Below are 12,672 nucleotides of genomic sequence, written 5' to 3'. Positions count from 1 at the left end.
AAAGAAAGAAAGAAAGAAAGAAAGAAAGAAAGAAAGAAAGAAAGAAAGAAAGAAAGAAAGAAAGAAAGAAAGAAAGAAAGAAAGAAAGAAAGAAATGAGAAGTATGACCAAAAGTCTGAGCAAAAAGGAGTCTGGCTCAAAAACTCACCTTGTCCTCATCCACAATCCAGCTCTGATACTCGTCGTCCCAACCTTCGTGGCACTCGCGGTCCTTGACCACATCGTTGATGGAGATGTGCTTGAGCCCCGTGCGCTCGGCGAGTAGCTCGCTGTGGCTTGTCTTGCCGGTGCCGGGCGTGCCCGTGATGATGATGTTGGGGAGGGTGCGCGACATGTTTCTTCCTCCTCCTCCTCTTGGGCTTCGTTCTGTTTTGCACTTCCGGGTGGTTCCAAGATACGTCTTCTTTCTCCTACGTTTCCGCTTTTGTTTTGTTCAGACTAGGGAACCGTGTTAGTCGTGAGACAAGGGTGTATGTAGTGAGCGGGGTGTAAGTAAGGTCGTTCAGTTTATGTCGCCCAAAAAAATATTTTTCTGCTGCTTGTTACATTTGAGGGACGGGCGTGCGAGCGATCAAAAAACCCCCACTGTGCTGTTTGAGAATAGCGTTAACCGCGCAGAGCGGCAACACCCAATGTAGGGAGCGCCAAGGTCTAGTAACTGTCTTTTTCTTACGCTTTGAAGTCACCTCTAGGAAACAAGACATCAGAGCTTACCAAGCCGTTTATATTTAGAGAAGGGATAGTAAGAAAACATTCGTTTTCCTTTTTCCTACTAAGTCATGGAACAACTGCTGTCGCATCGCTCACAACGCTCCTGTGAACATACAACCTCACGTGCGTCAGGATAGAAACGACGGCAGCAGCAATAGGAGCAACATATGTGATAGATTCTGGTATTCACTCCCCACTCCCCCCTTCAGATCCAGCAGGGGCACGTCACATCGCCCCATATATCGGCTCGTTTGATATCCCAGAAGAGCGAAGAAAGAACCGCAGTAAACATTCCCCTCCTCCTCTGCCTCGTCTGCTCCAACAGCACCACGAACTTGCGCATCACTCGCTTCCGCTACTATTGCGCAGCATCCTATAACCTTCCGCCGCAGGATCAGCCGTACCACCAACACGGCCATCAGCATTACTCTTGCTCCCGCTTCCGCTCTTCCCACCACCACCACCACCACCACCACCACCACCACCGTTGAACCTCCACGGGCTAAGAAGTACCGAAGCAGGTCTCTGCCCTTGCCTTTGCCTCTGTTGACGCATAGCCAAGTACATGGGCAATGACAATGACAAAGGCGCGACGCGCCCAGAAGCTTCACCAACGGCCGTGGCAGCAATAGTGCCCAGCAAGAGCGGGCGAGGGCGCGTAGTAGCCACATCAACAGCACCAGTACCCAGCAGGAAGGAGCGAAGCCGTGTGCCAGCACCGGCGGCGGCGCTAGCAGCAGCAGACGCCGTCGACTAAGCGGCGCCCGTCACAAGACTAGTCGGCCGGCTGCCCTGGTGCTCCACCTCGGGCACATCACCGCCGCTCTGGAGGCCTTCATCGTCATATACCTCGTCGTCCTCGACACCCGGCTGAGAACCATATTCGAACTTCTCTTGCTGGGCGAGGGCCTGTTGGGAGACAATCTCGGCAAGGCGCTTGAGGCGCGGGGTTTGCAGCCCTGTGTTCCACGTCGGTCAGCGTACATCACTCTGGAGAGGAAGATTGGAGAGGTAGAGTGAAGTAATGTCGAGGATGGAAGTGCACATACAAGATGGGGTATATGTCTCCAGAGCCGTGATGACTCTAGGCTCGGCAATCTCGTACGGTCCGCTATCGTCCATATCGACGGCAGGAAGGAGGAGAACATCGCTCTTCTCGGTGACGCGCGAGGCAACCGCCTTCATGATCTCGCCGTTGATGGGCTGCTCGTAGTCGGCAACGAGATACTGATTAAGGAGCTTCTGGATCTGGTTGGGAGAGAGCCTGTGTTTTACAGTCAGACAATGTTGGCAGACGGGAGGACACCTGCGCCCATGATGCTTACATCCAGCAGATATCCTGGATAATCTCAATATCGTTCAGGGTGGCCTTCTTGAGCTGAAGGAGTTTGGTTGCTTGCTAAAATAATGACCGAGTCAGCGATGCTCGTCGAGAAACAAGATACATGTATTCTCAACTCACCATCAAGTGCTCGAGCTGGAGAGTGCCCTCGGGCATCTCGTGGCTCTTGCACCACTCCTCGATACGCGTTATGTTGTAGTTGATCTGCAGGCCACGCTTCCAGGACAGGAAGTTGCGGCGCATGAGCAGGTCGTTGAAAGCCGTGACGCCAACGAGTTTGAGCAGCTCCGTGATCGTCTGCATAATGATGCTTTGCTCGAGGTAATACCCCTTCATGGCGCGGTAGACGCTGTTGAGAAGCGACAGCAGGTTGTCCATGCTGTACGCCGGCTGGTTGCTGCCCTGCAAGAGTTTGCCCAGGAACCGGCTGTTCTCGTTCGTAACGAAGCCCGGCAGCGACTGCGACTCGATGATGGCAGGGATGATCATCTTGTTGAGCTTCCGCTTGAGCACCTTCATCCACGTGTGGTAGATGTTGAACTCGAGGCTCTCCAGGTCGTGCTTGACGATTTCGAGCAGACGGTCATATTCGTAGTTGTCCGTCTTTTGTGCTTCGTACCAGTCCTCAGCAAGGAAGACGAAGGAGAGCATCTCGTGCACGTTGGAGAGCCAGAATGCGCCATGGTTGATGGCATCGTCGCCATCGTGTTGCATGACCTCCTGTTGGATAGACTGCATGACGTTTGCCAGGAAGCGCTCCGACTCCTTGACGAAACCATTGTTCCACATCTCCGAGGTGACCAAGTTGATGAGGTACGACGGGAACAGGACCTCCTTGTCCGAAGGCGGAGGATTGCTCGAAGGCGATGGGATCTTGAGATTCCGGATGAGCCCCAGAGTAACTTCCTCGTTGAGACCCTCCTCGTCGGCAAGCAGAGACTCGAGCTCCAACTCGATGCTGTCGACGCCCGGAATGTACGTCGAGCCTGACAACGTGGTCTGGCGGTGCATGCCGGGGACCGCCATGGAGACGGGGCGCGGGCTGTAGGCCATGCTGTACCTATCCAGTTCACGGACCTCGGCACCCGCGCTCCGCCGCTTGGGCTTCTTAGCCGACACCAAGTTGATGAGGCCCGACGGGGCGGTCGCGGCGGGCCCGTGGCCATTCGCAAGGTCGCCATTGGCAGGAGCACCGCGCCGAGCCAGCTCGAGCGCCTCCTGAAGCTCGGCCAGCTGCTGCCGGAGCGAGTTCTTCTCGGCCTCTTGGCGCTGGCTCTCCTGGCGCGCAGCCTCGAGCTCTGAGCTCGTAGCACGCAGAGACTCCCGCAACTGTCGCTCCTCTTCCTGCATCCTCTTGACGTTCGCCACCGACTCCTCGAAGCTTGCCTGGAGCTTCTTCATCTCGGCCTCCATCGCCTCGAGGCGGGCTGCTGCGATGCCGGCCTGGTTGGCCTCGCTCTGCAGCTCCTTGGCCCGCGCCTCGAGCGCGTTGTGCCGATTTCTCCAGATGGCGACCTGGCCCTCGTAGTTCTCGACCTGCGTCTTGAGCTCCTTGTTCTGCGCCTTCATAGTGCCCAGGGACTGTGTGAGCTCCACCACCTTGTTCTCCAGCTTGTACGAGATCTGCTTGAGGTCGCGAGCCTCGGCGCGGATGACCTTGTACGCCTTGCGGGCACTCCTGCCGCGCCACAAGCTCTGCACAATGATGACCTTCCTGCGGTAGTCCCTCCAAGACCGCAGCTGCCTCCTCGACCGCCAGTTCCGTTGGATAATGCGGGCAGCGTTGCCCATCCGGGTCTCCATGATCTCCTTCCGTCGAAGGTAACCCTTGAAGGTGGCCTGGGCAAGGATCACGTTGTTCCTGATCTTGAGGAACTGCTTCCTCTGCTTCTGTCCGCGCCAGACTCGTTGGATTGTTGTCGCCGCCTTGATCGTCCTCATCTCCTGGGCCACCTGACGAGCCTTGTAAGCTCTTGTTGTGGACTGGAACGCAATGATGGAAGCCCGGGCCTCCAGATATTTCTTGCGGTAGTACTTGGCTCTCAAGTTCTTTTGAATCATGATGGCGCAGTCATTCAGCCGGTTGGTCCGCAGATTCTCCAGATACGCTAGCATGCCGGCTCGGAAGAAGATCTTTGTCAGACCCAGCTGGTATTTGTCCATGCCCTTGCCCTTGTTGGCGCCGAAGGCCCTGGTCAGGATCGCGTTTGCCATCTCCCGGATCTCGGACGTCCACTCCGATGACGGCACCAGCATGTAGTAACGTAGAGCAAACTCCTCGTAGGTCCACCTCGTCGGATAGCCTGCGCAACTGATGCGAACTGTCTCCAGGACACCGCAGGCACGGAGCTGGCTCAGCACCATGGGGCCCTCGAACTTCCATGCCTCCTTGGCCTCGTTGGGCTTGATACACCGGATATAATGTACATCGGTGCTGCTGATGGTGTTCATGAGCTCAATCAGCGACGACTTGAAGATGCCACCGAGCGTCGGCTTGCGGTTAACAGCGACGCCGATCCTCCTGCCTGCCGCCGGCTTCACGGCGTTAGAGCTTGACGAGGCCGCATCCTTTTCCCGCACCGCCAAGGCCGCGTCGAGGACGGAGCAAAGGAATTTGTTGGTCGAGGCGCGGAGCACAGCCATGTGCTCGTCTGGCACCGTGTCACGGTTCTTCTCGATGAAACCCTCCGACTCGTACGTTACGTCGACCGCATAATGGCAGACCGTGAATGAAGACTTGCCGAACCTTGGTTTCTTGTAGAACTTGTGCTTGTCGCCGGCGAAGTTGTGATGCAGCTTGGTCACGAACTGCTCGTCAGAGCCCATGGGTAACCTGGATTCTTCATCGAGCAGCGAGAGGATACCGAGTTTGCCCTCAATCAGGTCGATACACGGCTGGTTGTCGGCAAAGTCGATGAAAGTCCAATCGATCTGTTCCCTCAGGTACTCATCCTGCTCGAGCTTGAAGACGTGCTGGTTGAACTCTTGCTGCAGCTTTTCGTTGGCATAGTTGATGCAGAACTGCTCAAACGAGTTCTTGGCGAAGTGCTCAAAGCCGTAGATATCGAGCACGCCGATGAAGGAGTTGGCCCTGTTGAGGACGTCCTCTGGCGCCAGGCTACGGTTGATGATCTCCACCAGCCAGTCAAAGAGGCTAGAATAGATGAACTTGGCGACCGAATCCCTCACCACGATAGCCTGCGCTTGGGTGAGGTTGGACGTGATCTTTTCTCCGCGCGTGATGAGTTGCTTCTTAACAATCCACTTCGCGAATTCGGCAGCGTCGATGCCGAGGATGTCACAGGCCTTCACCAGAGATGGCTCAGACGGCGAAAGCACGCTGTCGTTCCGCGTTGCGCCAATCTTGATGTTGCCGAGATGCAGCAAGCCGGCAAGCAGCTTGAAGATCTCGGCTTGATCCGCATCGCTCACGCCAATCATCTTGAGAGACTGCTTGGTCGCCAGAAACTCGGCCTTGTCGTCCACGCCGTCGATGGTCGGCGTGTTGCCCTGGTTCAGGTACTCGAACTGCTCGACCGGTAGCAGGCCCAGCTCCTGGCGCTCCTTGTCCGACACGCCCGCCACGAGCTGGTAGAAGATATGGTAGTTCCTCTCCTTAAGTGGTTGAAACACCAATCTTGACCGCTCCAACAGGTAGGTCCTGATCTTGGCACCAATGATGTTGGTTTCCTTGTCAAACATGATCTCGATGTACTTTCCAAAGCGCGACGAGTTGTCGTTCCTGGTCGTCTTTGCGTTTCCAAAGGCTTCCATGATGGGATTGGTCGCGAGGATCGCCTCCTCCGTCTTGCTCATGGCCTCGGGACCCTTCTTCGCCCTCGATCCCGGGCTGTCGGGCGACTCTCTTGTCGCAAAGTATCTCATAATGTACTTCGCGCTGACGGTCTTGCCGGCACCAGACTCACCCGAGACAACAACGGTCTGGTTCTTGCCGTCTCGGATCATGTCCCTGCAGAACGGTCAGCAAAAGGCCGAGATTTCCTTCTTGACAGCCCCGCGGCCTGCGCAAATCCATACATGAAGGCCTCCTCCGCAATGGCAAAGAGATGGGGAGCTTGTGTGGCCCTCTGTTTCCCGGCGTATACCTGGACCATGCCCGGAACGTAGAGGGAGTCGACCCGAGCGAAGGGGTTCGTCGCTATTAACACGATACCCGAATATGTGTAGATCTCCTTCTGGAGGTATCGAAGACGAATGGCCTGCAGGACTGATGGCCGCGAGGTTTGTCAGTTAACAATCTGAAAACCCAGGCAGGGAGGAGTTCAGCTTACCGGCAGGCTCGTTGAGATGCGAGAGGTTTGTCAGGTCATCGCTGGCTTCGAGCATGGTCGGGTTCATTAGTGGTGGTAGCGACGGGTGGTTCCCGGACTGGAGTGCATCGAGCGAGACCTCGACTGTTCTGATCTAGAGCAGTATAAACCATGTCAACAACGATCACGGAGCGGTTGGGGAACAGCTGGCGGCGCCCCAGCGCAAGTCAAAAGAGAACGTACCTCGCCATTTTCCAGTTGGAACTCGAGCGTGACTTTCGACCCATCTACTGTCTTCTTGATGACCTCGGACGCAACCCAGCCCTCGGTTGGGTCGGGCTGCCACGCTCTCGTGCCGACATCATAGCTCTCCGACATTGGATACGGTGTTCGGGAGGAGAGGGCGGTGGAAGTGGAGCTGCAGGGAGGTGGAGGTGGATTTGACTTCGCGGTGCTCACGGCTTCGAGAGCCAGCTATCGTCGCAGCCGGCCAGTAGGGAGTCGGCAGTCGTGATCAGAGATGCCCGAACTGCTCGCAATCAGTCGGACAGCGGTGCAGCGGTGCAGCGGCGCAGCTGAGAGGGTGCAGGGAGTGGGTTTCGATGTTGGATGCGCTGCTTGGGGAAGGCATTCATGAAAGAATACGGTAACAGCGTAAGTTTCAAGGGTCGGGGAACTCCGCTTCTCTGCCAACAGCTGAGAGATGGCGTCTCTCCAAACACCTGGTTCACTCCAAGAACGTGCGTGGTCAGGAGATGGGAGGCGTGCAAACTGTGCGCTATCCGAGAAGCGGCGGCGCAAAAGTATCGGGGAGGTTGTTGCCCGAGTTCAGGGGGTTGAGAAAAAGATGCATGGGTGCGCCGTGACTTGATAGGAGAAGCAGGTCGTAACAGTCCGTAAAGCGGGTACACAGCATGGTTTCTGGGGTTGGTTTTCGCGCACTGGCCAAGTCCAACCCATGCGGTGCAATGACGGGCAGTGGCCTTCTTCAGACTTATCCCTAGATCGCGTCGTATTTACGACTGTGAAAAAGTCACTCTCACATCGAATCTTTTGCTTGTACGCACCTACCTACATACGTATAGGAATCCGTACTCCGTACTCGATGCTTCCATCAGCCGACACAGTACGGATTACAATGCCTCGAAGGAACCCAGATTCGCTTCGTTGTTCATGCGGTCTTGGTGTGTGCATTGTCCCCCTGCAGTGCTCAACGCGAGGCGCAATTTTGCACACCAACCGAACAAAACAAGCAGAAGAACGATCTCATGATTCATTATATGTGTGCTGGATCACATCTGTGCCTCACTCCTTGAGCCTGTCTGTCGTGTATGAGAAGGACGCCCAACCATCGTGAACACGCAACGGGAAACCGACACATCGAGAGCGGGGGTCACCCCAAGCAGGGGTTTCGGAGTGGATCTGCCCTCCACTCAGGTCCCCCCAAAAACATGCGGAATGTCTCATCGCCCGCCGCCACTTCCTCCCACCACTGTGCGCAGTAAAAAAGGTCGCCTTTGCTCGACCCGTCGCCCTTCAGCCGGTTCCCCTGGACGCTTATTAAAGAGAACCTTGAGGGAGGTGCAACATTGCGGGTTCATTCTTCCCAGGAGAGGAGACTCGGCAATAAGCTACTCCGACTCGAGTCAACTCGCTGACTTGCATTCCAGTCTCTTAAAAACCTGGCTACATAGCAGAACATCGCTCATGGCTCTCCTGCAGCCACCCCACTCCTTCCCCGAAGAATCACCAATCACTCAACTGGGAGGGGTGTTCACGTTTGTTTCAGATGCAGCAGGTCTATATATTTTCCGGTTAACCACCATCACCACAACGCGATTCCAAGCCGTGACCAGCACGTTGAGTGTACTAATTGCTTGGTTGTTCTACTTTCTTTTGCTTTTCCTTCGCTCCCTTTTTTTTTCTCGCCAATGTCTTGACCTAACCCATCCATTGAGCCCTAGTATGGTCATCTACCTGTACAGGTCCTGTTCTTTTCCCTTTGCAGAAGATGAGATGAAGACCAACACCCTGGCCGAGGCAGACCTAAACTGTAAGTGTTGAAAGATGAGGATGAGCCCACTCCATGTTGAAATCTCCCGTCAACTCCATGTATTTCCAATGGTCCCCGTATGATGCATATATCCCAAGCTTCCCTTGTCCCTCTCGCCGTCTAGTACAGGACACGCGTCATGATCCGCGAGCTGAGCGCGTCCAGGCTGTCCCGGATCTCCTTGATATCCTCGGTCTTGACATCACTAATGTCAGCCATCAGATAAGCAATATCGCCCTTGCTGTCTGAGATTTGCTTGTCGACGTTGTGTTCGGCCAGAATCTCGTTGACCTTGCGCAGCACACCTGGCACGTTGCGGTGGATGTAGATGACGCGCGCGTGGTTGGGCTCGTCGAGCGTCAGCGAGCGCATCGTCACCTCGGGTAGGTTAACGCTGCCGAGCGTGATGCCCTGGTTGATGTAGCGCACCAGCGCCTCGGCCACCTCCACGCCAATGGCCCGCTGCGCCTCCTCAGTGCTGCCGCCAATGTGTGGTGTCAGGATGATGTTGTTCAGACCCCGTAGGTCCTCGGCCCACGAATTAAGGCTGTTGACGAAGTAGTCGCCATTGGCCGCCGGCTCGTTGGGAAACACGTCCAGCGCCGCGCCCGCAATCTTGCCCGCACGCATCGCCTTGATGAGGGCGGGGATGTCGACAACGGTCCCGCGGCTGGCATTGATGAGGTATGAGCCGTTCTTCATGCGCGCAAACTGCTCGGTTGAGATGAGGTTCTTGGTCTCGGGCGTCTCTGGGACGTGGAGGGTCACGAAGTCGGCCTCCTCCAGCAGCTTGTCGAGCGTGGGCACCTGCCGCGCCGAGCCGATAGCCATCAGAGTGAGGACGTCATAGTAGACGACCGACATGCCCATGGCCTCCGCGAGGACCGACAGCTGAGAACCGATGTGGCCGTAGCCGACAATCCCCAGCGTCTTGCCACGGACCTCCCAGCACTTGGCGCTCACCTTGTTCCAGGTGCCGCGGTGCATCTCGAGCGAGCGGTCGCCCAGCTGGCGAGCGAGCGAGATAATCTCAGCAATCACCAGCTCGGCGACGCTGCGCGAGTTGGCGAAAGGCGAGTTGAAGACAGCAATACCATGCCGGGCCGCATATTCTAGGTCTACTTGATTGGTACCGATGCAGAAGCAGCCGATGACAAGGAGGTTCTTTGCCTCCTGCAGCACCTTCGCTGTGAGTTTTGTTTTTGACCGGATGCCAATGACATGCACGTCCCTGCTCACGTATCAGCCCTATTCTTCCGAGTCCCCATGAGTCACACTTCCAGCAAAGTAATCTGCAGACGGTATGGTGGTCTTTCGTGGGTTGACATTATCATGAAATGATGCTTCCGCCCTTGAGTGCTGCGCTGTTCAAGGGGCAAAGGCGCAGCTCCGAATACGGAAGGGAAAAGACTCACTTGATCTTCTCGATGAGCTCGTCTTCTGGCAGCGACGTCTTGAGAAATTCGACCTGGTAACCCTGGCCGGTGAGGATGTCTCTCCCGGTTTGATTCACGTTCTCCAAAAGCAAGATCTTGATGTCCCCGGTGTTGAAAGGTTTCAGTTGCTTGGCGGTCGCAGAGGCTGTCCGGTGAGCGAACGACCCCGCCAAAAAGCTGCCCTGGTTCGCTGGAGGCGAATGGAGAGGCGCTGCGGGCGAAGCACTGAGGCTATGTGAAACGGCGTCACTGAGCGCGGAACGCGAAATTTCTCTTGGGGCTGCCATTGTGAGGAAAATTCGGGACTTGGATAGGTTTGAGCAGCGTTTGGTGTGGGTTTAATGCGCTCTCTGAGAGCAGGAGTGATGAAGACTTGAACTCTGGTCCTAGAAGACCCCACGGTGGCATGTTATGCTGTGGGGTGCTGGTTTTATAGCGGGGTTGACTCACTGCGAGGGAAAATCTTTCTGCATGACGGAATGACAGCCGCTGACTCCTCATGCCACTCGGGGTTCCAAATACGGTGAATATTTTGTACCAATAGGCCCCTTCGTCCAAGCCAATCGGTTGCCTTGTCCCAGCACGTAAGCTCTTAGGTATCTTGAACAGTTACAAAGGGTCTCTATCGTGTAGAGTTCCAGCTTTCAGCTGCTCGGCGGCGTTGAAAGGGCCAGCTAGCTACAAAACAAGCTGCGTTAACTCCCAAGACGTGTTAAGTCCACCAAAATGCGACTGGTGCTTGTGGTCGATCTGAGACCTGCTGTACAACCAGTGCCCGTGTTGCTGGGACGTGAGTCACCAAATTCCACCCCCTGGAATCACAATGGGTGCAAAACGTGCACGTTTCTTGACAAGAGACACGTTCGTTTGAGCACTCCGAACCGGAGCGCTAGGTCCAAGCCCCGATCCCGGAGTCACTTTTGCACAGGCCAGATGGCTGGGGGGTAAAAACTCGTGTAATGCACTGCTCTGAACACTGTGATTGAATCCTCAGCACTGCTACCGCTGCTCCCATACCCGAAATATCCCTCCTAGCAGACACTTGTCATGCTCCTGTGCAGTCTCTTTTTTATACCATCTATGCCATCGCTGGGGACCTCGCAAAGCACGGCACAAAGATCAAACTCCCTCGAATAGCTCGATGTGGAAAAAACAACCAACCCCGTTACACATGGGCATGCTCCCAAAAGACGTCCTTCTCATATTAGAATCTGTTGCCCCCATACCCGCAGGTACAGCACGGCATCTGCCCTTCCCGCGAGGGCGACTGTCCTTGAGCTTTTGTGTGGAATAAGGGGGGGCGCATATGTTACGTGGCCCAGATAAAGGGTTTGTGGACTTGATGCCCTGATTAATTAAGAGGAATGGTATATCGTCGTGGGGAAGAGCAAGCCATCTAGCTCTGCTTGCACTCGGTAGGCTCCTGCTTGGGCTTCGTACCATCCTCCTGAACGCTATTAGTACTCACGCTCTCGGGGTCGGGCCAGATTGCGCTCACCTCTTCCTCCTCGGACTCATCCTCGTCATCATGATCCTCGCTGGCGTCGTCATCCTCATCTTCATCCTCATCGTCATCGAACTCCTCCATATCATCCTCGTCAATCTCCTCAAAAGCAAGCGCCTCGCCCGTGAACCAGTCAATCGCTCGGGGTATCAGCTTCTCCTTAATATCCTCTCCGAGTTGATAGTCGAGCTCCAGACGCTCTTCGATATCGGAGGCGGCATCGTCGTCCTCATCGGACGGCGCCTTGGGAGGCGAGAAGAAATTGAAGAAGGACTCGGTGGGAACAGTCTTCTTGACAATGCGGGTTTGCTTGGTCGCTGCGCTTGTTAGCGACTGTAGTATTAGGGATATCTTTCGCACTTACTCTTGTTCCGCTGCTTCTTCTGCTCAATGCGCACAGTCAAGTCCATGCCAGGCTTCCAGTCGATCTTGTCACCTTCAGCGTGATCGTAGATGAAGTCACCGCCATAGCCGCTCTCGTTCTGGTAGTAGTAGGTCTTGGTGATGGTCTTGTTGGTGAAGTACTCGTTCTCGGCGAATTCGAAAATGAGGCGGAAGCCAGGCTTATCGAGGTACTCCATCCGGATATCGACGAGGGACTTGAGGGCGCCCTCATCCCGGTCGGTGATCATCTCAGCCAGGGAGATCTGGTTCTTCATAGCCGAGAGCCAGAACTCAGGAATGCCCGACACCTTCTCAGCGGCATTCTCAGCGGGCTTCTCTTCCTTAACGGCAGCGCCTTCCTCCTCTTCCGCATTCTCCTCACCGGCCTTGACCTGCTCCTCAGTGGGCTCGGTCTTGCCGTTTACGATAGCAGCGCGCTGCTCGTACAGAGGAGTGAACTTGGCGAAATACTTCTTCTCGAGTTGCAGGACCTCTTCCTGGAACTCAGCCTCGAGCTTGGAATGCTCCTTTTGGATGCCCTTCAAGCCCGCGACGCGGCGCTTGACCTCAGCGGGAAGCGACTCGATGTAGCCAGACGAGCGGCCGACAAGCGAGCCGAGACGGCCCTGGATCAAAGAGACAAAACGGGGATCCTTGGCAAAAATGGAGGCAGCGTTCAGATCCTCTGCATGATTCATATCGTCAGTACGCAGAAGACAGGCTGAGTTCTTGTCGCTGCTTGATGACTGACCCTCCTTGATGCTTGAAATGCCCGGTTGTTGGGCGTGCGATGAGATGGGAGCCGCATTCGCTGGTGTGTTCTGGGGAGTACTGGATAGACATGGGTTAGCACCTCAACGGTTTCATCGCGACCGGTGTTGTGCAAATGGGCGGCATTCACGGCCGTGATTGCCATCGAAAACTTACGGGGCAGCGGGGTCGGGCCGCTTGTTCTTGATGGGCTCAGCCAT

The 12,672-nt window shown here is 55.6% G+C and overlaps 6 protein-coding genes across 6 annotated transcripts in view; 1 reads left to right on the top strand and 5 right to left on the bottom strand.

The window, feature by feature from the left end:
- The window catches only part of P884DRAFT_239341 (AAA domain-containing protein), a 1,321-nt gene extending 796 nt beyond the window's left edge, over positions 1–525 (bottom strand). The window contains exon 1 of the mRNA XM_069440133.1: positions 149–525. Coding sequence (XP_069299121.1) covers positions 149–334 — 186 coding nt within the window. The 5' untranslated portion in view covers positions 335–525. The remainder of the gene's footprint in view (positions 1–148) is intronic.
- Positions 526–683: 158 nt separating this feature from the next.
- Positions 684–1,156, bottom strand: P884DRAFT_257042 (uncharacterized protein). Its single transcript, XM_069441108.1, has one exon. It carries the CDS (start codon positions 1,134–1,136, stop codon positions 840–842), a length of 297 nt encoding a protein of 98 aa, XP_069299120.1. The 5' UTR covers positions 1,137–1,156; the 3' UTR covers positions 684–839.
- A 308-nt stretch (positions 1,157–1,464) lies between these two features.
- P884DRAFT_268134 (P-loop containing nucleoside triphosphate hydrolase protein) lies at positions 1,465–6,702 on the bottom strand (the record flags this gene model as incomplete). Its single annotated transcript, XM_069442175.1, has 7 exons — positions 1,465–1,670; positions 1,761–1,975; positions 2,037–2,110; positions 2,174–6,023; positions 6,092–6,281; positions 6,346–6,478; positions 6,568–6,702. The coding sequence occupies 7 exons, from the start codon at positions 6,700–6,702 to the stop codon at positions 1,465–1,467; spliced, it is 4,803 nt and encodes a 1,600-aa protein (XP_069299119.1).
- Positions 6,703–7,900: 1,198 nt separating this feature from the next.
- On the top strand, positions 7,901–8,443 carry P884DRAFT_110371 (uncharacterized protein). Its single transcript, XM_069437076.1, has one exon. It carries the CDS (start codon positions 8,032–8,034, stop codon positions 8,386–8,388), a length of 357 nt encoding a protein of 118 aa, XP_069299118.1. The 5' UTR covers positions 7,901–8,031; the 3' UTR covers positions 8,389–8,443.
- On the bottom strand, positions 8,092–10,287 carry P884DRAFT_257040 (uncharacterized protein). The gene is made up of 2 exons (XM_069441107.1): positions 9,793–10,287; positions 8,092–9,608 (listed from the first exon to the last, which is right to left on the bottom strand). The coding sequence occupies exons 1-2, from the start codon at positions 10,098–10,100 to the stop codon at positions 8,498–8,500; spliced, it is 1,419 nt and encodes a 472-aa protein (XP_069299117.1). The 5' UTR covers positions 10,101–10,287; the 3' UTR covers positions 8,092–8,497.
- A 922-nt stretch (positions 10,288–11,209) lies between these two features.
- Positions 11,210–12,672, bottom strand: P884DRAFT_196332 (uncharacterized protein; the record flags this gene model as incomplete). Its single annotated transcript, XM_069437973.1, has 5 exons — positions 11,210–11,260; positions 11,312–11,634; positions 11,682–12,386; positions 12,453–12,532; positions 12,629–12,672. 5 exons carry the CDS (start codon positions 12,670–12,672, stop codon positions 11,210–11,212), a joined length of 1,203 nt encoding a protein of 400 aa, XP_069299116.1.

The sequence above is a fragment of the Thermothelomyces heterothallicus genome (assembly GCF_042370625.1).
Source record: "Thermothelomyces heterothallicus CBS 202.75 unplaced genomic scaffold P884_scaffold_6, whole genome shotgun sequence".
In the NCBI taxonomy this organism is placed as follows: domain Eukaryota; kingdom Fungi; phylum Ascomycota; class Sordariomycetes; order Sordariales; family Chaetomiaceae; genus Thermothelomyces; species Thermothelomyces heterothallicus.
Note: the sequence above shows the minus strand (reverse complement) of the source record. Positions and strands in the feature narration are given on the sequence as shown.

Coding starts and splice junctions, on each gene's coding strand:
- P884DRAFT_257042 (XM_069441108.1), bottom strand. CDS start 1,136: ATGCTGATGGCCGTGTTGGTGGTACGGCTGATCCTGCGGCGGAAGGTT.
- P884DRAFT_110371 (XM_069437076.1), top strand. CDS start 8,032: ATGGCTCTCCTGCAGCCACCCCACTCCTTCCCCGAAGAATCACCAATC.
- P884DRAFT_257040 (XM_069441107.1), bottom strand. CDS start 10,100: ATGGCAGCCCCAAGAGAAATTTCGCGTTCCGCGCTCAGTGACGCCGTT. Junction 9,609..9,792: donor GAGCTCATCGAGAAGATCAA/GTGAGTCTTTTC, acceptor ATACGTGAGCAG/GGACGTGCATGTCATTGGCA.